This window comes from Fundulus heteroclitus, chromosome 21 (assembly GCF_011125445.2).
Source record: "Fundulus heteroclitus isolate FHET01 chromosome 21, MU-UCD_Fhet_4.1, whole genome shotgun sequence".
NCBI classification, from domain to species: domain Eukaryota; kingdom Metazoa; phylum Chordata; class Actinopteri; order Cyprinodontiformes; family Fundulidae; genus Fundulus; species Fundulus heteroclitus.
The window spans coordinates 12,891,515-12,914,958 of NC_046381.1; the positions used below are offsets into that span (position 1 = coordinate 12,891,515).

General features: G+C 42.2%; 2 protein-coding genes across 3 annotated transcripts; one reads left to right on the forward strand and one right to left on the reverse strand.

The window, feature by feature from the left end:
• Positions 1-201: 201 nt before the first annotated feature.
• On the reverse strand, positions 202-5,874 carry zic4 (zic family member 4). 2 transcript variants are annotated; one of them, XM_012853131.3, is made up of 3 exons: positions 4,388-5,874; positions 3,617-4,279; positions 202-1,542 (listed from the first exon to the last, which is right to left on the reverse strand). In XM_012853131.3, the coding sequence occupies exons 1-3, from the start codon at positions 4,812-4,814 to the stop codon at positions 1,088-1,090; spliced, it is 1,545 nt and encodes a 514-aa protein (XP_012708585.2). In that variant the 5' UTR covers positions 4,815-5,874; the 3' UTR covers positions 202-1,087. The 2 variants fall into 2 exon arrangements, with proteins under 2 accessions (XP_012708585.2, XP_012708584.2); XM_012853130.3 differs by having other exon boundaries at positions 3,617-5,874.
• A 2,423-nt stretch (positions 5,875-8,297) lies between these two features.
• On the forward strand, positions 8,298-11,501 carry zic1 (zic family member 1 (odd-paired homolog, Drosophila)). The gene is made up of 3 exons (XM_012853132.3): positions 8,298-9,594; positions 9,949-10,112; positions 10,549-11,501. Exons 1-3 carry the CDS (start codon positions 8,631-8,633, stop codon positions 10,744-10,746), a joined length of 1,326 nt encoding a protein of 441 aa, XP_012708586.1. The 5' UTR covers positions 8,298-8,630; the 3' UTR covers positions 10,747-11,501.
• The last annotated feature ends 11,943 nt before the right edge of the window (positions 11,502-23,444 follow it).

Below are 23,444 nucleotides of genomic sequence, written 5' to 3' on the forward strand. Positions count from 1 at the left end.
CAGCTCATACTATTTGTTGGCGTTATGGGTCTGAAGATTTGTAAATAAAATATTGGCGTTGGTTTAAAAATTTGGGCAAATAAACTGATTCTTGTTTAAAAAAAAAAAAAAAAACTTTGGGCATATACAGGTAGGATTTTTTTTTTGCCTGTATATCATCTCAAATAAACAATTCCCACAGATCTGAATAGGTCAAAAAGGTGTCACTTTCATACAAGATTTATTCCAAATACTCACAAAATACAAGGCAGTTTGGTACGCATTTAGTGCTCGATTTTTAGATAAAACAAAAAATAAAAAAAAAATAAAAAAACACTCACAATGGTACAAAAATCACCAGATTTCATTTTTTTTTACTTTGATAAAACATTTATAATTGACATCATATATGAAATACTGTAAGCCTATGAAACAGCTGAGTTCTTTCTTTCTTTCTTTTTTTTGCACAAATCCATTAAAAATAAAATAGAACAATGATTTAAAAAAAAAGATGTAAACCTCTTCTTACAAAACCAATCAACACCCAGACACATTGAAACTTATACAAAATTTACAAATGTACATCGCTGCTCCGGTTCTTAAAACATGCACTTTGGTTCATCGTACAAAATATTTCCATATCCGATTGAAAAATAAATAAAAAACATACTGAAGGCAGAATTTTTGCTTTTACAAAAAAAAGTTGCAACACCATCATGCCTACAGTCTACAATATTGTACAACATCGTCTAATGAGATTTACACGACTCTCTCCACAAGTGGACCAGTAGAAGACATCCGCCACATCGGCGGTGCAGGAGAAGCACCGAGCCTTCAGTTTTGGATGAGCTTAAAAATAATAATAATAAAAATAACAAAAATATCTGTTCCTGTTACTAGAAAGCGTGTCCAGAAGGGTGCCGCACTTTCCTTCCAGTGCAGTTAAAGGCTCTGTAGTGTCTGTCTTGGTGGCTTATCCAAAACAAAAACAGAAAAAGGGGGGCAGGGTTGGGGGGGGGGTGGACCGAAGGGCCCTCACAGGTATATAGGCACCAAAGCCAAACCGTTTTAGGAGACGGGCTTTTGAATGTGTGTGCTGGAATGGAACTCAGAACGCGTCCCGGGGTTGGGGGTTCCTGTAAGGGGGTTCCTCTGAAGGGTCGGGTGTGGAGTGGCCGCTGGGTGGTGTCTGGCCACCGCTCGCTCCTGAGCTGTGGCACACGTACCACTCGCTCAAATTCGCTGGCTGCTGCTGCTGAGAGGCCCCCACCGGCGGCTCTGACAGCACCGAGGGGCCCCCGGCTGGCTCCCGGCCCAAGTCCGAGGAGGGGGACACCAGGGAGGGTGTGGAGGACTCGTAGCCTGAGCTGGGCGGGGGGGACTTGCAGTGCACCTTCATGTGCTTCCGCAGGGAGCTGGGGTGTGTGTAGGACTTGTCGCAGCCCCGGACTTTGCAGTTGTAGGGCTTGTCGCTGGTGTGCACGTGGGAGTGCTTCTTTCGGTCGCTGCTGTTGGCAAAGCGTCTGTCGCAGCCGTCAAACTCACACTTGAAGGGTTTCTCACCTGTTGGCAGCCATGGAGACACAATAAGGTTTAGAACACATGAGATTCCTTAACTGTATTGATCGCTATTAACAAATACATTCGTCTGTTTGGACAGGATGTGGGATTGCTGCAACGTCACTAAATCTTTCGGCTTCTGTAGCTACGTAACTTTTTTTTACCAGTTGGCATTATTTGATTAACTATATTTGACAGCACTGTAATTACAACTGTCTCCAAATCTGACTATTTAAACAGTTGATATTGGTACGAAATCCATGGATTAATCTGGATAGCCTGAATAGGCTGTGGAGGGTTTAAAAAAATATTGTTGTCACATTTTTTGGGTTTTTGTTGAATGTATTTGGTGGATTTCATGTTTCCCAAATTAACTTCTTGTCATTCTGTCTTACGTCTTTGTGTCATGACGGTTCAAAGGATGTTCCCAGATAATGTTTTTTTTAGGCAGACAAGTATTTTATCATCACGTATCTCATTACATTTTAATATGACTGTAATATTTATTATACACAAAACTGACTGAAAACACTGATAAATACTAAAAGCAACACAATGTCCTCCGCATATATTGATTGGTCACAACCTGCCTGCTTCTTTATGAGCCTCTCTAATGTGGACTGAATCTAAATTTGCTTCTTTTTTTTTTTATTAATAATAAGTATTTCTGAATAAATATGAGAGAGAAGTGAGGAGTGAAAAAAGACAATCTGAATAAATTAGACGGGAAATCATCCACCGCTGATTTTTTTTTTCCTCCTTCTCCTCCTCCGATTAAAGCTTTTGAGAATATGTAATTGCCTCTGTCTAATTACACTTGCGGGTTGAATATCAATTTGACCTTCAGCTGTTGGGTTGAGAGAGCCAATCAAGGATATTAGTGTAGTACAAGAAACCGTTCGAGGAAACAGACCCCAGGGGCAGACCCTAGTCATAACCACACTTTCGGCTTGGGTTTTAAACATGATACCAAAAAGACCAGGCCCCTCGGGAGTCAAAACACAGAAATAATTTAACAGATTTGTATTTAGGTAATGTGAGCAAATGATATGAATAATACATACAAGGGGGGGGGGGGGGGGGGGTGCAGGAATGGAGCAGAAGAAGGAGGGGTGTTTTGTGTGTGTGTGAGTGTGTGGGGGGGGGTAGTCACTGTAATCATTTACAAGTCTGACTCGACATTTTGAGGCCTTTATTTTCCTTCTGGCTCGCAGAGGAAGGCAGCCATATTGATCCATTAGAGTTTTTTTTTTCCCCACTGCTAAATCTGCATTGCACACACACACACACACACACACACACACACACAACACACACACACACACACACACACACACACACACACACACACACACACACACAAGTGAGTGTACGCAAACTGCTTATAAGTTAGTGAACCCCTCTAAGCTGGGCTGCACTAGTCAACTTGTTGCATCTGGCTTACAACCACTCTCAAAATCAACTGTCCATCATGCCTAGAAGCTGTGCTGCTGCAAAATGTGCTTGAAAAGTGACTCCGGCTGCAAAACACTCCCAAATCTACCGTGTAAATTAAAAAGCCATCTCCAAAACAAAGGGAATAATAATAATGATTATAGTAATGGCCTATATATAAAAAAAAAATACAAACACCCTCGCATCTGTTAGTGTGGGAGAAGCAACTCTCTCCAAACTTTTGCCATGCTGTCATGGTTTGCCGTGAACTGAGCTGTTCGGACACTACGTGACGTGGGCCTCCGTCTTTTGTGCCGCGGCGTAAACAAGAGGTTTGAACCGTCAAACGCCTGAGTGAGCTGTACCATAATCCTCACCCCCCCCCTCTCCTCCTCCTCCTCCACCTCCTCCAAACCCAACCTGTGAGAAACTCGCGACACACTCCTATAACAGGTGTCTGTTGCGCGCGGGTCACTGCAAGCGTGTCCCAAACTTGTAAAATTGCGCTAAAATGTAAAAAAAAAAAAATGCCAAAATTGTTCGTGCAATCTGATAACTCTACCTCGTGCACTTCTGATCTTTCCATGCACTTCTTTTTTATTATTATTATTTATTTTTTTTATATAAGTTTTCTGCCACTCACCTGTGTGCGTCCTTTTGTGGATTTTTAGATTCTCGGACCTGGCGAACACTTTCCCGCAGCCGGGGAAGGGGCACGGAAAAGGTTTCTCCCCCGTGTGCACTCGAATGTGATTCACCAGCTTGTACTTCGCCTTAAACGGCTTGCCTTCCCTCGGACACTCTTCCCAAAAGCATATGTGGTTCGCCTGCTCGGGTCCTCCGACGTGCTCCACCGTCACATGCGTGACGAGCTCGTGCATGGTGCTGTAAGTTTTGGAGCAGAGTTTGCTGGGCGAGTGCTCCGGCTCCAGCCATTTGCAAATCAGCTCTTGCTTTATCGGCTGCCTCATGTAGCGGAAAAAAGCCCCGGGTCCTCCGTGGTGGTGATGCGGGTGGTGGTGGTGGTGGTGGTGGGGGTGGGGGTGAGCGCCGAGATTCATGTTCAGATTCAGACCGCCGTAGCCGTGCAGAGGCGAGGCGGAGAAGGGATCAGCCCTGCAGCTTGCTACTTGACTCAAGTGATCAGACCGAACGTACATTTCTCCAGGTAGTCCTAACCTTATTTGTCCATTCAGCGCCTGGCCACCCGGTGATCCGCTGGAAGGCTGCTCGTGGTGAAGTCCGGAGAACAGGGCGGCGTGGTTCCCCGCGTCAGGGTGGTGACCATAGTGTCCGGGATAGCTACCTGTTGTTGAGACAAACATTCCGTGGTGAGAGGCTGAACCGGCAGTCTGGTCGGTCAGTACTGGCATGGCTTGAGCCGTCAGATCTCGCCGGAGGAGAAAATCCCTACCTGCGGATAGAGCCTGGGCCGTGTGGGGCATGGAATAGGGCACCGACGTCGGCTGAACCGGGCCAAAAGCTCCCGTTTGACTGGAGACCACTTCACTGTGGCCTGCCATATGATGATTGTGGTGGTGGTGATGGTGGTGGGGATAATGATGGGCTGGGCTGATTTTGAGGGCCGCGGAGTGCCCCATGTGTTCTGGCCCGAATGGACTCGGCCCCAGGCGGGGTTCCGCAGTAATCTCCCCAGGGTGCGAGTGAGCCATTGAGTGTGGATGGCTGCCGAACCCCGGGAAGCCTGTCACGCTCTGAGGGGTATGGTGGTGATGATGGTGATGGTGGTGAGCCCCTGCCAAGTCAACTAATCTCAGCGCCGTGTTCCGTTTGGAAAACGCAGGGTCCATCACGGGGCTTCCCAAAGCATCCACGCTCATTACTTCCTAATTTTAGAATAACTTGACAGCAGGCAAAATAATAATGATGATGGCAAATATATTTTAATCGCAATGAAAAAAAAAAAATAAAGAAAAAAAAAACTTTATAAAGTTAAGTCTATCTGCAGACAACATGGAATCCCATTCGGTTGAGAGGCAGCAGCAGGACGCTTTGATACTGAATAGAGATTCATGGTAGGCGCTGCAGCCCGTGGAGCTAAACAATCACCCCGCTCTCTAATTGGTCAGAGCTCTGTGATTGACGTCACCCGTGACAGCTTCCAACGTGATGAAAAATGTCTTAGTGACAGCGAGCGGCCAGTGCGCATGCGCTGTGCCGGAAGGCAAGGCATGCGAAAAAAAAATAGTTATGCAAAGATTGTTGTACAATATATCTATTAAAAAAAAAGTTTATCCGGGTATACCGTCGACTTTTATGTCGAGGCAGCGAACAAAGGCTGCAGTTAAAGGAGCAGCCGCAGCTCATTTCTTTCACCGGTTACACGACGGAGTATACATTACATATTACAAGTTATGTGGATCATAAATAATGCAGTGTTATCCTCGTTTTGCACCGCAACGTGTGCAGCCCGAACTTTACACGCAAATTACGCACAACTTTACGCACGTAAAAAGATCGCTGATAGTAGTGGAGACTGTGTGTGTGTGTGTGTGTGTGGGGGGGGGGGGGTGCAAAGAATTGCACCGCGTGTCGCGTTTTAAAGAAGACTATGTGAAAACAGTGAATAAGCGCTTTGGACGAAGCTCTGTATTAAAATATGCCTTCCCTGCACTGCAGCGCCTGGAGCGGAGTTGACTCATCGTTGTAGCCCCGGGGAGATCCGGATCCGTGTGCGTGTGTGTTCCGTGGCTGATTCCAGGCGGGCGAGCCTCGACCATTCTCCCGAAGAGGAGGAAAAATATAATGGACCGGAGACGTTGTTATGATCGGGGGCGATTTCTCCCCCCTTTGCTTTAGACCAAAGGAAAGCAGCAGACGAGGGTCACAGGAGGTGGTTCCGTCGAAGACTTTAGTTCCAAAATAAAACGAGTGTGTGCTGTAAGTACCACAAAGAATAACATTCTCTTGTATGATCAGTTCTGCTTTGGTCCGGCAAAATGCAAGAAGAAGGTAGAAATTATCTTTTGGGAAACTATTGCTGATGATTTATTATTGTTATTTTTATTTGTTGACAAATGTGATCGCACAAAAAGTCAAATGTAATACTTATCAGATTTTACCTTACACGCTGATAGTCGTATAGAGAATAACAATGTTGGCGAATCCGTAACAATTCCCTGCAGTGGAAACGGAAATATTTTTTTCTTATTTATTTAGACAAAAACTTCCATTATTTTTATTTTTGTATTTTATTTTTAAGGGTGCACACTTTCTGAAACTCAAACTGCCTGAACGCCTCACTTTTATTTAACATTTGGACTACATATAAGTTTAACAAACTTTGATTAAAAGTCATACAGTTGAAGAAAATGCGCTTTGAAAAAGCTCGTATATACATAACGGGTCGCTTTGATGTTAGTTTGACTCTCTTTGTGGTGTTTAAGTTGAAATATGTGCCTCAAAATGAGCAAGAATTAATAATAAAAAAATACTCCTAACTTATATTTACTTTATGTTTGTACTTAAAATAGGTCCAAGTGATTGTGGCATGAAGTTATGTTTTATGATTATCCTAATTGTGTTCCTTTCGGATAAATAAAGCACTGGTGGGATTAATTAAATGTATTTATTTGTTGCCTTTTTTCTTCTTTTTTTAACATTCTATTTTTTTTTTTTGTTATCAATGTTTATCCTCTACCGTCTTAGTACATTCGCCACGAATTGATCTGTCGGTATCTTCGCTGACAGCATCGCGTTAGATCATAAGTCAATATTTGGAGACGTGGCGGATCCTGAAGACGTTTATTAAAGGCCTTTACGCGCGACCGACTCACAGCTGCAGAATTCAGAGAGGGGCATCGCAGCAACAGCGAGCAGTGTAATGCAAAACTTGGTCGGGAAGGGGCTATTTCTGGCCCAAGTTGTGCATGCACTCACTCCATGACTCACCGAGCCGCTCTTGGTGACATGTAGGCAGGAGAGCTGTGCAGGATCATAAACATAAACGCAGCATATTGCAGGGAGATCTCATAAAACGGCACTGGCTTTAAATCTGCTGTAAATCCATGGCAATAAAGAGGCGGTGTATTTAAATTCTTCACATTATGGTTGCTACACTAAACAATCATTGGTCTTTTAATTAGGCAGCTCGTTTAACTGCTCAAAATTAAATATTTTAGTCGTTTGGTTCACATTTATTTCTAAAAGTATGTTTTCGTCACCCACTTTCGTATTTACTCACACTTGTTGCTCATAACCTGCAGTTCTGACTCTTGCATTTTTTTTTTACATCTTACCATCTGCCAGAGATTCCTTTGCATTTTGCAATGCACCTTAATTGCATGCCTTAAGAAAGTCTCGTGGACTTGGGCATGCTGCTTCTAAACCTGACCCTCTCTCTTTCTCGAGTTTCCGAGACGTATTTGTAGGATGCAGTGAACAGAGGCCAATGTGAATGATCCATAATGGCATGGTCTGGTCTGTTTCTTTTGGCTTTGAACTCCAGCACCAGGAGGTTCCCGTAGAGAGAGAGAGCACCGCAAATCCCACTTGATAACTTCGACAACCCCACGGGCTATATGCACCACTGGCCTGCGAAGAATGGGGCAAGTTGCTCTACCGCAAGCGGGCAAACCGCGATGGACGCATTAGGGATTGCGGTATTTCCAAGTTAAACACTGGTAGGGTGGAAGCCGAAATCACAGATGTTCCTCAATTCACAGAGGCAGACTGTAGATTCTGACTTCCTTAAAAGTGAAGTGATAATTTCATAATAAAACAATCTTAAGAAGGTATTGGTCATACAGGATTGCCTGTTGGACCTTCGAGAAACGTGCATGAAATTAGAAAAGCCAGCAATTTTCCTTCCAAGGCAAAGAGGGTCTACTAGAGAACAATGACTACCCTGACAGCTACCAGCTCATCCTACCCAACAAGGACTTTTCTTTTGTGCAGCATAGACGGACATACTTGACAGACTGAAGTCAGTCCGTCAGTCAAAGTGCTGAATTGAACAAAACGTTTCCAGATACGCACCAAAGGACGGCGCTTCTCAATCTTATGTAACTGACAAAGACAACGTGGCACTTTTGGTTATTTTTTTTTTTTGCCGCATATTGGCTTTCTGTTCTAAGGTGATACTTGTTTTACTCTTCCAAATATTGGCCGTTTAACTAAATTCCCAGTCAGCAATCTGAAAATATCTGCGACTGATGATGTCAAGAGACATGGACGTGCGGGCCCCAGCACGGTGGATTGTTATTTGGTGAGTGGATGTTATTGTGGAGGACCAATCAACGAGCAGCCGCAGCCCCCACGTGACCGCCCCCTCTCCTCTCCCATTCATCAGGGCTGGACTGTGTTGTCTTTTCAATTCATTTATCTGCAGGAATGATTGCGACTATCAGTCTAGAGCTCACTGCCTGACTGAGGAGGTGAAAGTTGCGCCACAGGAAGATAAACCGCAAAAAGACAATATTGCATGTAGTAAATACATGGTTTTTGCGTGCGCATCAGATGAGCGGTGCAGGGGAATTCCTCGCGTCGTGAAAGGAGGAGAGAAAAAAAGTAAACAGAAAATTCGTCGGATTCGAGTCCAGAAGAGATAAGCCGCAGAGAGAGAGGAGGAGGAAGAATATCTGCGCGTGTTTGCTTTGAGTTCTGCGCTCAGTCGTCTCGAAGAGTCAAGACTGAAGATGCTCTTGGACGCAGGACCGCAGTATCCCACCATAGGAGTCACTACTTTCGGCTCCTCTCGGCATCACTCAACAGGAGAGGTGGCGGAGCGGGAAGTGGCGCTGGGGATCAACCCGTTCGCGGACGGCATGGGCGCGTTCAAGATCAACCACAGCTCCCACGACATCGGCTCCGGGCAGACGGCGTTCTCTTCCCAGGCACCGGGCTACGCGGCGGCGGCCGCCTTAGGACACCACCACCACCCGACCCACGTTGGCTCTTACTCCACGGCGGCATTCAACTCCACCAGGGACTTTCTCTTCAGAAATCGGGGCTTCGGGGACGCGGCCGGCGCGCAGCACAGCCTGTTCGCCTCCGGCAGCTTTGCGGGGCCGCACGGACACTCGGACGCCGCGGGGCACTTGCTCTTCCCGGGGCTCCACGAGCAGGCGGCGAGCCACGCGTCCTCCAATGTGGTGAACAGCCAAATGCGGCTGGGCTTCTCGGGGGACGTGTACGGCCGGGCCGACCAGTACGGCCATGTAACGAGCCCGCGTTCCGACCACTACGCGTCCACGCAGCTGCACGGCTACGGCCCCATGAACATGAATATGGCTGCGCACCACGGAGCGGGGGCCTTTTTCCGCTACATGAGGCAGCCCATCAAGCAGGAGCTCATCTGCAAGTGGATCGAGCCGGAGCAGCTGACGAACCCCAAAAAGTCGTGTAACAAAACTTTCAGCACCATGCACGAGCTGGTGACCCACCTCACAGTGGAGCACGTGGGGGGGCCAGAGCAGACGAACCACGTCTGCTTCTGGGAGGACTGCTCCAGAGAGGGGAAGCCCTTCAAAGCCAAATACAAACTTGTAAATCACATCAGAGTGCACACCGGAGAAAAGCCCTTTCCGTGCCCGTTCCCCGGCTGCGGCAAAGTGTTTGCGCGATCGGAAAACCTAAAAATTCACAAAAGGACTCACACCGGTAAGAAATGGCAAAAAAAAAAAAATGTTCTGCCAAATCCCTCCTGACAAAATCCAATCCGAAACATGCATGCGATCCAGTTATTTACTACAGTAGAGCAGCTGGAGCCTGCAAACTGATATGTGACGATCTGCAGCTGGCGAGGGACAATAATACTTCACAGCCGATTCTTTCTAATCATTAAAACATTTGATTTTCAACATTGCTGAATGTTATGCGAATTTTGGCATTGCATGCACAGAGAACAATTGTGGATCACAACTTATTTAAAAAAAAAACAACAACTATTATTTAATGTAAATTTATGCATGCAGGGTTTTTTTTTGAAAGCATATTTTTTTCTTGCATTATTAGGTGAGAAGCCTTTTAAGTGCGAGTTCGACGGCTGCGACAGGAGGTTTGCAAACAGCAGCGACCGCAAGAAACACATGCATGTCCACACGTCGGACAAGCCATATCTGTGCAAAATGTGCGACAAGTCGTACACGCACCCCAGCTCCCTTCGAAAACACATGAAGGTAAGAATAAATTATATCTATATACATTCCTATGTTGATAGGAGGATTTCATGTCATTTATTATGCACAACTATTGTAAAACTTTACATGTATTAATGGGGATCTGGAATCATCTTAATTTCTATTTTTTTTATTATGATTTATTTTGTTCAGATAAACATATTGCTTTTCTTATTTTGTGTTGGGGTGTTTTTTTTCTTTTTTTTTTTTTTTCTTTGTAAAAATAGTGGTAATCCTATTTTATCTCAAGCGCAAAATCAGATTAGGATCTTAATGAGAATAATTGAGCTCTGCTTTAGTTTTGAGTGCATGTCCAAACCAATCTTGTCAGAAGTATAACAGCTCCTCTTGTCTGCATTTTTTTTTTTTTTTTTTTTTTTTGCATTTAAATAAGGCAAATATACCAAACGTGTCCCCTTCTGTCTAACCACACCAGGTCCACGAATCCACCAACCCCGGATCGCAGCCTTCCCCAGCGGCCAGTTCAGGGTACGAGTCCTCCACGCCTCCCACCATCGTGTCACCGTCCACAGAGAACCAGAGCAGCAGCTCCATATCACCAGCAGCTTCAGCAGTCCACCACACAGCCAGCCACAGCACGCTGTCGTCAAATTTCAATGAATGGTACGTGTAAATATTTTTGAAAAACGCACAAAAGACAATTGGAAATTTATGAAAAGAGGAGAGGGAAAAAAAACTCCTTCGACGTTTCTATACAAAAGTCAGAAAGATGGACTGAGACAAAAAAAAAAGAACGGGAGGTGAAGTTAAAGACTGACATGATGCATGGACAGACACTTGGACAGCTCCTCCTTTTACTGAGAGACTGCACAGAAACAGATCTCAAAAGAAAAAAGCATGCTATCTCCGGGTAGAGGCCTGATTTGTTTGTTTTTTTTCCTTTTTTTTTTTCCTCTTTCCTTTTTGTAAATAAGGATTTCACGGAACTGGAACCCACAGCAAGGAAGAAAAAAGGAAATGTAATATTTTATTTTGTAAATATCACAGTTTTAAGGGAGAATTTGTGGAAAAATGTCATGGTCCCTTAGATATATGAAGATGGCCTCTAAGGTTACTGTGGGGGGCAAGAATGTTTCTAGTTGTGTACCAAAATGTGAATTATTCAGTATTATTACAGTCTACACGTCGACCTAACCGACTCTTAGTATTAATGTGCTTTTTGTAGCCTATCCAGTGCAGCATATTTTTATTTTTTTATTTTTTTTTCTTAATTTTTCGTCCAATTAAGGTCCAGTTTGAATAGCACAAAGTATCATTGTTGTTATTTAATGTCATGTCGATGAATCGTGTAGTGAAAAAAAAAAATCCGTGTCAATCTGTTTATGTACGTGCTAAATATATATATAAAAACCTGTCAATTGCTCTGTCTGAGAGGAAGTATTATTCCATGTAAAGTAGCTGGATTTTTCCATATTTATCCGCATGTAAAAGGGCCGGTAACATGTTAGAAAATGATCGGTATTTATGGAGAAATGCGCTCGAACAGTATGTCAAATTTTAGTTTACAATAATAATATTATTAATAATAATAATAATGAAAAAAATGTTTGGATACATTTCGTACTATATTAAAGGACTGTAAAAAATACACAAAATGCATTTCATTGGAGGCTGATTTTTTTTTACACATATATATATTGAAAATAATTACCAAATTAGACTTTTTTTCTTACGTAATTTATTTTTCGTGAAAAGAACTCTAAAGCAAATAAGCAAAGTCTTCATTATAAGTGTGTGGGTGACAGAGAAAGAGGTGTTTGTGTGAGTGTGTGTGTGGGTGTGTGTGTGTGTGTGTGTGTGTTAGAAGTTTCCTGACACTCGATAATAACTACTAAATTCACTTCCCCCCTCTTTTTCTCTTTCTACTGCTTTTGGATCTTCTGTTTATCCAAAATTAACATCCACCGCTCTGCCCTCCAGTAATGCGCAAATTAAATCGATTAATCACGGCTGTTGTTCCTCGGTGGATAAAACCGGAGTAAGCTATTTTGTGTTACTTAATTGTTCGGGAATCTAATTTTCAAATCTAATTTATTTTCTTTTTCCTCTCCTTTTTCTCCCTGCGTTTTTCCTCCGGATTTCCTATCCTAGATTGAGAGAGGGAGAGAGAGAGAGAGAGAGAGAGAGAGAGAGAGAGAGAGAGAGAGAGAGAGAGAGAGAGAGAGCCTGGGAGTCAGTGTAGTGCCCCAACCACCACCCCTCACCCCCCCCCCCCTCCCATCCCTCCTTTTTCCACACACACTTCATTGTTCCTGGCTTCAGCTTGCTTGACCGCCCCATTAGGCAGAGATCACATCAGCAGCCGCCACTGATCATGGTTAACACTGCCAGGGCGCACGGATCCGCCTTTTTCTGCCAGTCTGCAGACACATGCAGCCGAAGCAATAATATTAATGAAAAAAAAAACTAAATTTAAATCCTTAAAAATAACAACAACAACGGGAGAGAGAGAGAGAGAGAGAGAAACAAGAAGCTGCAACCTATAGCCGCAGAGCAAGCTTCATCTCAGATGATTATGCTGAAAATGTATTGAAATGTATTCATATTTTCTTTTCACGGACTATTACACGTGGAGATAAATGAAGGATGGCAATAAAATGACTTTTTTCGACTCTATTTAACACTATCTATCTATCTGGTCCCAGTGCAGATGCGCCAGTGACGCACCGCGACAGGGGGAAAAAAGCGCACTCTCCAGGCCGAGGAAGTAACTTAGCTTCATAGATCAAAACAAACAAAAATGTGAAAATTGAACTAGTTTAAAGTGGACGCGTGCGTTCCGTTTAAAACACGAGTGACAAATCCAGCCCAAATGCCTGTATTTGTCATTTAAATCCGGCTCCATTGCTGTCATTTACAAAAAAGGAAGCTTTGGGCTGTTAAAGGGCTTTCAGCTATTATGTTAGTTTTGTTTGGACTCATGCTCATCCTGGCTGCCTATCTGCAGATTTCAATTGATTGTTCTCCCTTAGCTCCGTGCAGAACCATAAAGCGATACTACTGGAGCACAATATCTGGATAGAAATAAATATAAATCCCGATTTTTTTTCTTCTTTCAATTATCTTACATATACCAATGTTTACTCCAATTGTGTGTTATCAATGCGCACACTAAAACAGGCAGACTGGAACAGCTCCTATGAAAAGAAAAACAACTTTATACCAGCTTTCTGGCTAAGATGTATCATCTAAATTACAAGCTTTAAACCCTTTTCAGCATCCGATAATCTTTTTTCAAGAATAAAATTCCCATTAGGGATGAAACTGACATTTTTTTTCCCACACTGTTAAAACATTAATTCTTAAACTCACTGCAACAATCCTCCACTCCTTGCGTTTTAGTTTGAAATTAAAATGAATGTTAAACTAACGTACTGTGGTACATCTGTAAAAAAAAGGGGTTCACCTTACACTCAAACGACATAAATTACAGATTTATTGTTTAAAAGAATATACTATAAACTGCTACAATTATTTATGCTAAGTGGTACAGTTATGTTGTACAACCTAGTGAATTTATTACAAAACAGACAGCGAAAATGTGTGCATTGTACTAAAAAGTAGACAATTAAATCAATGTCAATCAATGGAAAATATTCCACTTTAGTCCAGAACAGTATCATGTCTTGTTTTAGAATTGAGTCCTCCTGTTTTCGTTTGTTTGTTTGTATTTATTTGATATTTTCTTTTCCTTTTTATTTTTCCTTTTTTTATTTACCCAGTTTGATATTATTTGGGTTGGGAATTGGAGCATACCTTGTTTTCAGACTGCGTTTGAAATCTGCAATAAAACGGTGTCATCACATTATACAATGCAGAAGTTTAACTTTGAAAACCACAAACTCTTGAACTTTCCTTGTTAAAACAGCAGCAACATTTTACAGTGTAACTTACAGCTCCCATGTTAGAGATGTGTAAAAGCAACACTTCCTCAAAAATGTCTGAACGCTTGCATCGCTTTTAAAAGAATAAAAAAAATAAAATAATAAAAAAAACATTTAACCAGCACGCTCACCTGCACAATTTAGCACAATGGAGCCTGCCCCTATATATTTCTTTTCCAGGCATTTGGACTTGCTTGTGATCAGTTAGACGGGGTTCTGGGACAGTTTATTGTTTAATGTTCGCAACTTTTTGTTGGATACTTGATCGGGGAATTTTACAAGGGCATGAACCCCAGTAAAAACGTGTCTGGCAGCGCCCATGGCTCAGCGTGCCAGTTCGACTCAAAGCAAAACCCCGGGCTTTAAACGTGTTGTTTCATTTCTTGCATTATTTTACACTTTGAACCACCCCCGCCTACACACGCGCGCACACGCACGCACACACACACACACACATGCGCAAAATTATAAAAATATCGTAAAAACATATGTTGACGAAATGCTGCTCAAATAGTAAAGGGGGGCAAAAACCCAAAACATCCACTTCAGATGTATTTACGCCCAAGTCTGGAAATGACAACCGCTCCAGATATCGAGGAAGGCGCAAGCGCCACCGTCATGAATATTTATCAGCAGCACTTCACTTGTGGCCAGTAAACCGAGCCTGGAGTGTGTGTTACCGAGGCACAGGCGCAGTCTGCGAGCTTATCCGCGCATCAGAATGCTGCTCCTGCGCCCACATTTACAGGCACAACTGTCTGTCTGACAACAAACAACAGTCGGTGCGTGTGTGCATGGCCACCGTGGCACGTTTAAAAGGAAAAGGAAGCGGGTTTGTTTCTCACGCACATTGCAGGGTCTGATTTCAGAGCGTGGTGGCTCTTTTCGCAGACTTTTTTTTAAAGTAGCCTATGTAATAACGTTGACATGTTTTTTTAAAAAAAAGATCTAACTATAAATACTGTGCCTGTACGGAACCGACAACTTAGACATTTGCGCTCGAACTTAACTTTTCGATTTTTTTTAGTAGAAATGCAACGTATAGAGTTTAATAGGTTGCAAAAACGTCCCTATTCGTATACTCCAGCTGCTGCTTTCCAAGATCATTAAAGAAAAGGTCAAATTCAAGTCAAGGGCACTTCACAGCACTTTATTGGCGTGCAGACATTTGTTAAACCAGCACTTTTTACACTGTTGCAGCCATGAAACTATTTCGCATGGCAGCATCTAATGGAACGATCTAAATTTACTTCTAACAGTAATCCGGATGCTGACAGGAATTTATAGGTGACAATCGATTATTTATTCTATACTTTTCCTTTATTGTAATAAAATTGCCTTTAGGCGTGCACGTACCTAAAAACCATTTATGTAATTAAATTGATATATTTATAATTTTTAACATAAGTTTTCACTTTGCGAGTCTGTAACTGGTAATTTAACCCTTAAAGGTCTATACTTCCTATGTTTTAAATCATTGGATAAGTGAAGCCCTGGTATTCATCACATTAGGTGTTACAAATCAAAACATTAAAACTCTCAGCGTTGTGCATTTTGATGGTGAAAAAAAGAACACCATTAAATTGTGGGACGTGCCTTCAAATGGTGAAATTTCTGAAGATATTTTTTTTATTATTAAATTTTATAATAATATACCTTATACCTAAGAAGTGTTATCTGTGATAACGTTTTCAGCCTGCACTGAAGTTATGATCATCAAAATGAAGTTTTTCCTGTAAATTAGAATCTCGTTAAACCTATAAACAAATGTAGCAAATTACAAACTCCGAGTTTGTTGTATAATTTTTAATGCGCAAAATCCCCCAAAACTGGTTGGCTGGTTTAGGTTCGAAACGAATCTATTAATCAACAATAATTTAAGGCAAGAAAAGAGGCACAACTTTACATTTTTTTTAATTATTTTTGTGTGTGGTTTAGTGCTGCGTGATATCCAGGACTGGGTGTTCTTTTTTCATTTTTTGTTAATTTATTTAGCTTTATTTAACAACGGCACTGATTGGGACATTAATCTCCGCTTTGCCACCGCGGCGCCAGGCGTTTGGGGCGAGGGGGGGGGGGAAAAAGAAGGGGTTCGTTATAGTGAAGCATAGGCTCACGGTGACCCCCCTCGCATCAGTTGTGATGTCTGACACGCCATTAAAGTTGAGGGCGCGCGGGAGATTTGTGGAGGCGCTGACACGGTGTCGTCGTGACGCGTCTCCATTTTTTCTCCTTGACGCGTTGCTAAATGAGGCCACTCCAATTAGCGCTCTGCGGCAGCGTGAGACCGCTGCACACCTCTGCAGCCCCGCGGAAAATAAACACGCAGGTCCATACGTTGCCTGTTTGTTCTGAATGAACACGGACAAAGGAAAGCCCACTGAGCACAACATTGAGGATATACCCAGAAAAATGTAGCGTGGAAGTCGGGGATAAGCCTATACTGCTCTTATCGGTCAGATCCGGGCTCATTTCACAAGTTTGTTTTTTTCCTACAAGTCAATCTTGTGTAAAACGTGTGCACTTGGACTGATAACAAGCGTATAACGTCACTGCATCTAAAGATCAGTTTTAAATTGAGAGCAAACACATCCCAATTTGAATGTAGATGCCCATCAGCTGTTTTTACACAAGGCTTAATTTCAACGCCTTTGTTTAGGATAAACACAAACAGGACAAAGGAGGCACTAGTCTAAAGATGCCCATGGACGTCTATCACTTTATACCAGGAACTAAAACAGTATTTTATTTTTATAAATCAAAATAACGACCCCCCCCCCCCCCTCCCACCCACCTCTCCCTCCCCCCTTTGACCATTAATCCCCATTTAAGACCTAAATCAAACTCCACATTTTCATTTTCACCTTGTCCTGGTGGTGTGAGCGGCAGCTCGGCTCGTAGCAGTTTTGCTTTTAATGAATTCATCATTCGCCCATATCTTGATTTAATGTACATATGGTGCCTTAACTCCGTTCAATGGAGAGAAGGTCTTCTCGCTTATGGAGCAGCTTGTCGACATCTGTTTATCTGATGAGTCTGAAAATGACTCCTTATACTGCAGCGAGGATGACCAGCCAAAGATAATCAGGGACAGCCTTCCACTGATCCTTCCCACATCGACATGCTTTTTTTTTTTTATGAGAGTGAAGGTGGCTTGGAGGAAAACATAGCTGGAACAAATCCAGTAGGATTTAATTGTATTTTTAAAACAGGCCCGTGTGATTTGAACAGACCTTAAAGATCTGATTTGGTTGCAAACTCTTTGCTTTTAACAGTGAGTCCATATAACCACATTCACGGGTTTTTTTTATGCATGTCCTATGTCGTCTGTCAACTATTTCGCACTATAAAAAAGCTAATCAATGAAAACAGATATATATATATACATACAATAAGTTTTAACTTAAACAACACTTATAATCTGGCTGTTTTTATTCTTTAACTCATAGTGAACAACATGCCAGCAAGTCAAACAATCTATCTCCCATAAGTGCAAGCATTTAGTCCTAGGGTAGCATATCCTCTTAGTTTTTTTTTTCTTCTTTTTTTGGTGCCTTTTTTTCCTGTGGGCTGCGGCCCAAAGCCTTCCAAATACTTTTCAAAGACAACTAGCAATAAATACAAGTTGTTTTGCCTGCCTTGTGTTTTGAGTAAAGATATTTTAAATAAAACAAGTTGCATTTTCTCCCTCCCTCGTGGCTGAATCATTCCAGGAAAAAAAAAGAAAAAAGATTGTGCAAAGAAATAAACTGGGCTCATAATTCCCCATGCCTCTCAGTCTGTGAAAAGACAACTCCAGCTATTCTCTGTGTTGATGTCGACGAATACTTTCTCTTTTGGTGATGTGTGATTGCCTGAATGTGATAAACAGGTTTAACAATAGAAGACAGCTTTATGTGGCATGCGGTTGTTTGTCGTGTGCACGTTTGGACAATTTCCATTTTGTTTTTATTAAAGGTTTTCATAATTTTTTATTTTTTTTGGTTCAGAGTGGAATAAAAAATATTATGGTGTCCTCAAGCCATAACTCTACCCCCACCCTCCCTCCATAGTAAAATTTTATGACTTGCTGGAAGTGTACAGCAGAGCCAGAAACAAATTTTCATTCCACTTTTGCACTGACCTCTCAGTCATTCTGACATCTTATCTGCAGTTTCCCAATACAGCTTAGCAACAGATCAACAGCAGCCGGTTGATGCCGATGCCTCAATCACGGTCCATCTCTCCAAAGTGCGCGGACACCCATTTTATAATTATACCCCCACTGCAGAAAGAGAGCGATTAAAGGTAAAATTTGGCAACAAAACGCGGAAATCAAGGTATCATCAGCGTACTGGAGTGCTTGGCACAAAGCATTTTTTGCCAGCTGCATCAGCGGGACACAGATGGAAATGCAAGGCGAGTGGCTGTGAAAGCCAGGAAAGACTTGGACCCTGTCTGTGTCTGTCTGTGCGGGAGTGTTTGTAGGACTCTGCACCAAACTACTGCAGCCAGGACATTAGATATGATGCTGTCAGAGGAACGGATTTGGGTGTCCGAGCCAAACCTGATTCCAAGTAGAATGCAGCAAAATGTTCGAAACTAGAAGAGAATAAGTTAAACCGTAGCCTGGATGAAAGCAAATCCAATAAAAAATGCTCCGGTTTAGGGAAGATGCCAATAACTCCAAACTAAGTGAGATGTACCAAATCCTTCTAAGCGAGGCCCCGATGTGCAGCACATGGCCCCGGCCTGTGTGCAGCAGCTGGCTCCTGCTTGATATTTACATCCTTGACTCTGATGTTCTTTGATCCCACGGTTAACTGTTGATACTATGTGAGGTTTCGGTGAAAAGAGATGAAAATCTGTGATGTAACAGTGTCACTTTGCTCCCACAAGCTGCAGTGGTCTCCATGATCTCCTCGACGGGGATGTGAGAGAGAGCACCTCTGTGACAATAACAAACACATCCAGGGGGGGGGTTAAAGTGATCCTAGTTACTGATTAACACGCAAGAATGTGATATTGGAGTTAATTGGGGGAGGCGTAAAGGGTGAAGGATTCAAAGCAAGATTTTGAAAAATGCATAAATAAATCAGGTCCCGCTTTCTTTTCTTGCTTTAGAGCATCTTATCTTCAAACGAAATCTTGCATTAGTGCACCGTTTTAAATTTTTTACGCGAGATTTATCTGTTCTAACCGAGTAGCCAACCGCCTGACAGTTGCAACTGTGATCGTTAAATTTGTCTGCTAATATTAATTTATGTAGAAAACATTTTCTGCGGTACAAAGCCTGTGTGTGTGTTTCTTTTTTTTTTTTTTTTTTCATTTTTCTGCTTCCTTCCAGCTGCCCGTTGCTCACTCACGGCTTGATTGATAACGATTGGCCCAAATCTGCTCAGTCCAGGTGTTTGCTGTTTATTATTTTCCCTCCTCCTCCAATTAATCACTAATTGGTGTTTTCCACCTGCGATGGAAATTATTATTTCCTCACTTCTGGCAAAATCCTCACAGCAAAATACTAACTGGAAAGGATAAATATCAAAATGCTCATTGACAAGTTTTTTTTTTTGTTTCTTTTCTTTCCTTTTAAGCAAAAGAATAGAAACTATAAAACCTATAAAGCATCCGAGTGACATGTTGAGCAAAAAAGAAATAAAAAATGACCAGCTCTGTTTGGATCATTGCAGTTCCTGAGGAGTCTCTCTCTTGGCTGAGGTAAGTTCAGTGTGATAGATTTTTATGTCGACATATGGAAGCACTTCGCTGCCAGACTGGAATGTGTTTGAATAACCGCTGCAATAATAAAGACCTTTACAATAAAATGTGTCACCTCCACGCAGAAAACACGAAAACATTGAGCTTCTTTCATTACTCCAACTCATTTGAAGATGTTCCCTCTTTTTTTTTTTTTCTCTCTTTCTCCGTGCGAGGTTACTGCTTGAACGCCTGTGTGCTGAAGCTCTGCTGTCTGAGGTATAATGAAAGCACTCCAGCAAAAGGGCAAATAAAATGTTAGCGCTCATGAAAGGTCAGGTCCTTTCACAAGATCAAGTTCTGAAAAACAGCAAGGCTTTAAATGACTAACAAGGTCTGAACCTGCTAAAAAAAATGAGAGCTCTGCCGCCCCACCCTGATTGAAAGTTTATGTTAGAGCAAAGTGCAACGCCGGATCAGAACAATAGTCAACATATTGCCTCACCAGTACTGTGGTTTATGGCTTACAGCGGGCTTAGCAGCAGCTGTGGCATTTCAAAAATGTAAGTTGGATTTCTCCAGATGAAACTTTATAGGTTTCTATTATTACAATAAAGTACCTTTCAGAAGTATTTATGCCCCTTGGACATTTTTCGTATATTGCCACACTGTGCCATTAAATTTGAATGCCGTCTTTGGAGGACTGCGTGTTATAGACAAACTCAACATAGTACATAACTGTGACGTGAATAGGAAAACTATTCATTTTTTCCCCAGTTTTTCCCTAAATAAGTGTGTGGTGTTGTTTTGTGTTCAGCCCCCATGTACTGTGCTACCCCAAATAAAATCAAGAGCAACCACTTCCATTCAGATATCAATGGCCACTTGTAAAAAATACAGTTGGCACAACTACGAGGCTGACTGGATATGAACATCCACTTAGTCTGAGATGTGGGCAAGAGGCTTAATTTTCACTCTGGAGGAGGTGCAGAGATCCACACCTCCATTGGTAGGAATGGTCTACAGAATAACTATGAAATGCCCACAGCACAAATGTGGCCATAAGAAAGCTTTTGGTCAAAGAGAACCAGCTGCCGTGTTTGTAGCTTACAGCGAGCCATGAAAGGCACACAGCAAACATGGGGACGAAGGGGCTCAGGTCTGATGAAATCATAGAGCAATTTTTTTTGGCCTTCATGCAAAACATTATGTATAACAGGAAACTAAGTCTGCATATCACCATGAACCCACCATTCACAAGGTGAAACATGATAGTCGCATCAGTATAGACACAGACATGCTTTTCTTCAACAGGGACAGGGAAGTTGTTCAGAACTACTGGGTGGAGGAATGGTGCCAAATACATGCCAGTCCTGGAAGAAAATCTGTTAAAGGTTGTAAAAGACTTGAGACTTGGGCAGAAATGTACCTTCCAGTCGGACAACGACCCTGACCACACAGCCAGAGCTAAAATGGAGCGGTTCAGATCCAGTGTGAGCCACTAGAATTGACCGACTCCTGGATAAGTGTCGAAATGGTTTTAGAAAAAAACCTATGCTAGAACAGGCCAATCAAAAGTTTATTACCAAAGGAACTACTCCTGATCCTGCACAAATTTGAACCATGAGTATAGAGAACAGTGTAGTTGGTACAGTAAGCTACACCCCCAACAGTTTTTTTCCCTATGAGAAACCCTGACGTGCACAAGACACGCACCTCAAGCTCGTGCACAATCCTCCGGACGAAACAAGGCTTCTTTGAGGGACTTTTCTTTATTTTCTTTGACATGAATGGCTACGTCTCAGGTAAATATTGTTTTCTCATGTGAATGGTCAACACTTGCACGGCATGTTGTTCTGTTTACGTGCTCTGTCAAGGACGCGCTGAAGAAGCTGCTGCTTAATAGCGACTCCACACCTCGTTGTGCCATTGGCGAGGAAAGTCATCCCAGGTTGTCCCCAGTTCGCTGCGTATTCCTACTAAAGAAGGAGCCTGAACCCGCCTGATCCCGTGATCAATTAGTCACTTTTTATTATGAAATTATTAGGGCTGGGCAACGATTAAAATATTTAATCGCGATTAATCGCCCTGATTAATCGCGATTAATCGCATTGTATTTACAAACTCCAAGAATGAATTCAAAAGTAGTGTAAAGAGCACTTTTATTTTAATGTTCTGCTGCCATATGAACAAAAGTGTTGTAACATTTGTAGCACTTATCAGTAACACATATTTAGTGTAAAGCTCAACTTAAACATGTAAAACAAAAAATAGCAATAATAATAAATTAAAGCTTATTGCCACTGACTGGGAATTCTCTTTATGGGGAAAAAATCTACCAAAAACAGGCAATTTCTGAGGTAACAGCAGGGAGCAGCATTACCATTTTATGTTCAATACCAAAGTTTAACTTGGCAGTGGTTACAACTAACTTGTTTCTGTCATATTCCATGCTGGAAGAACTTTAAACTGAAATGCTTGCTAACTCGATATGCTTGCGTTGCTTGCGTTTATTTGACGTTGACACGCGGTTTTTTGTTGTTGCTTTCTCGCGTGCATATAGTGAATGGCAGGGAAAAACAGGCAAAAACACATGGATACTTTGAAATGCGAAGCAACTTCACCGACGGCGTCGATGCAGACCCCGCTCCGCACAAAACTTGTTCCGTTCGCCAACTCACCGCCTCGCCTAAGCAAATTCCTGCTGGAAACACCGCCTTCCGCATGTCGGCTTAGTTTTTTTCCGGCCAGCACTTTTCTTCCTCTGAATCCGAGGCTTGGCTGACAGCGAGGTTATTGGTGCATTATCGCCACCTACTGTTCTGATTCAAACCCCTTCACCGCAGCAACAGACCTTCACAAAATAAAAGCATGTGAGCAACATGCGTTAACGCGCGTTAAAGAAAATATCGCCGTTAATAGTCTAATGAGTTAACGCGAAATTAACGCGTTAACTTGCCCAGCCCTAGAAATTATGTATTTTAACTCATAATACATTGCGGAAAAAGCATTTTACCTAACCAGGCAAAAATAAATTCAGGTATAGTTCCTTTAAGAAGTGGTGGCATTTTACAAAGCAGAATGACATACATTTGTTCAAAACATTGAAAGCAAGTCAAATTAAATATTTTCCTTCCACTTCATAATCATGCACTACTTTGTATTTGTTTATCACATAAAAAAAATAACACTGTAGTTTGTTTTTGTAGCATGACAATCTGAAAAAGTTCAAGAGATAAAAAAAAAATCTTTTGCAATACTCTGTACTAATATCAAATCATGGTTTCAGTTACTGTGAGCGCTTGTTTACTCTCAGCTCAGTAAGTAGCAGGACTAGTGTTTGGTTGTTGCACAACTTGTCTTCATTTTTTTTAAATGTAGTATATGACAACCCCCTGCACTGCATCCACACTTTGTCATTAGATATATAATGCCAAACGCAGCAGTGGACTGGGTTTTATGGACAAGCGATGAGAAGCCTCTAAAAGGAGCTGAACCCCCATCTCAAAGTTGTTCCCAATCTTATGCGATGTTACTGTTCATCTGTCATTGCTTCACAGAGAACGGCAGCTCTCTCATCATCGCACAGATAAATGGCGGCATGTTGCTTACCTAATGGTGAGTATAAGGGGATTGTTTTGAAAGCAGCCGTTTCTTGCAAATTATTTCAGCACTTTTATGTTTAAATCCCCTATAATTAGTCTGTGTATGTGGAAAATCTTTAGAAATGATCTTGTTTATGCTAAAAGTC

Excerpts from the sequence above, each read along its gene's own strand:
- zic4 (XM_012853130.3), bottom strand. The coding sequence starts at position 4,814 with ATGAGCGTGGATGCTTTGGGAAGCCCCGTGATGGACCCTGCGTTTTCC. Across the intron at positions 1,543-3,616 it reads CCACAAAAGGACGCACACAG|GTGAGAAACCCTTCAAGTGT; the intron begins GTGAGTGGCAGA and ends GGCTGCCAACAG.
- zic1 (XM_012853132.3), top strand. The coding sequence starts at position 8,631 with ATGCTCTTGGACGCAGGACCGCAGTATCCCACCATAGGAGTCACTACT. Across the intron at positions 9,595-9,948 it reads TCACAAAAGGACTCACACCG|GTGAGAAGCCTTTTAAGTGC; the intron begins GTAAGAAATGGC and ends TTGCATTATTAG. Across the intron at positions 10,113-10,548 it reads CCCTTCGAAAACACATGAAG|GTCCACGAATCCACCAACCC; the intron begins GTAAGAATAAAT and ends TAACCACACCAG.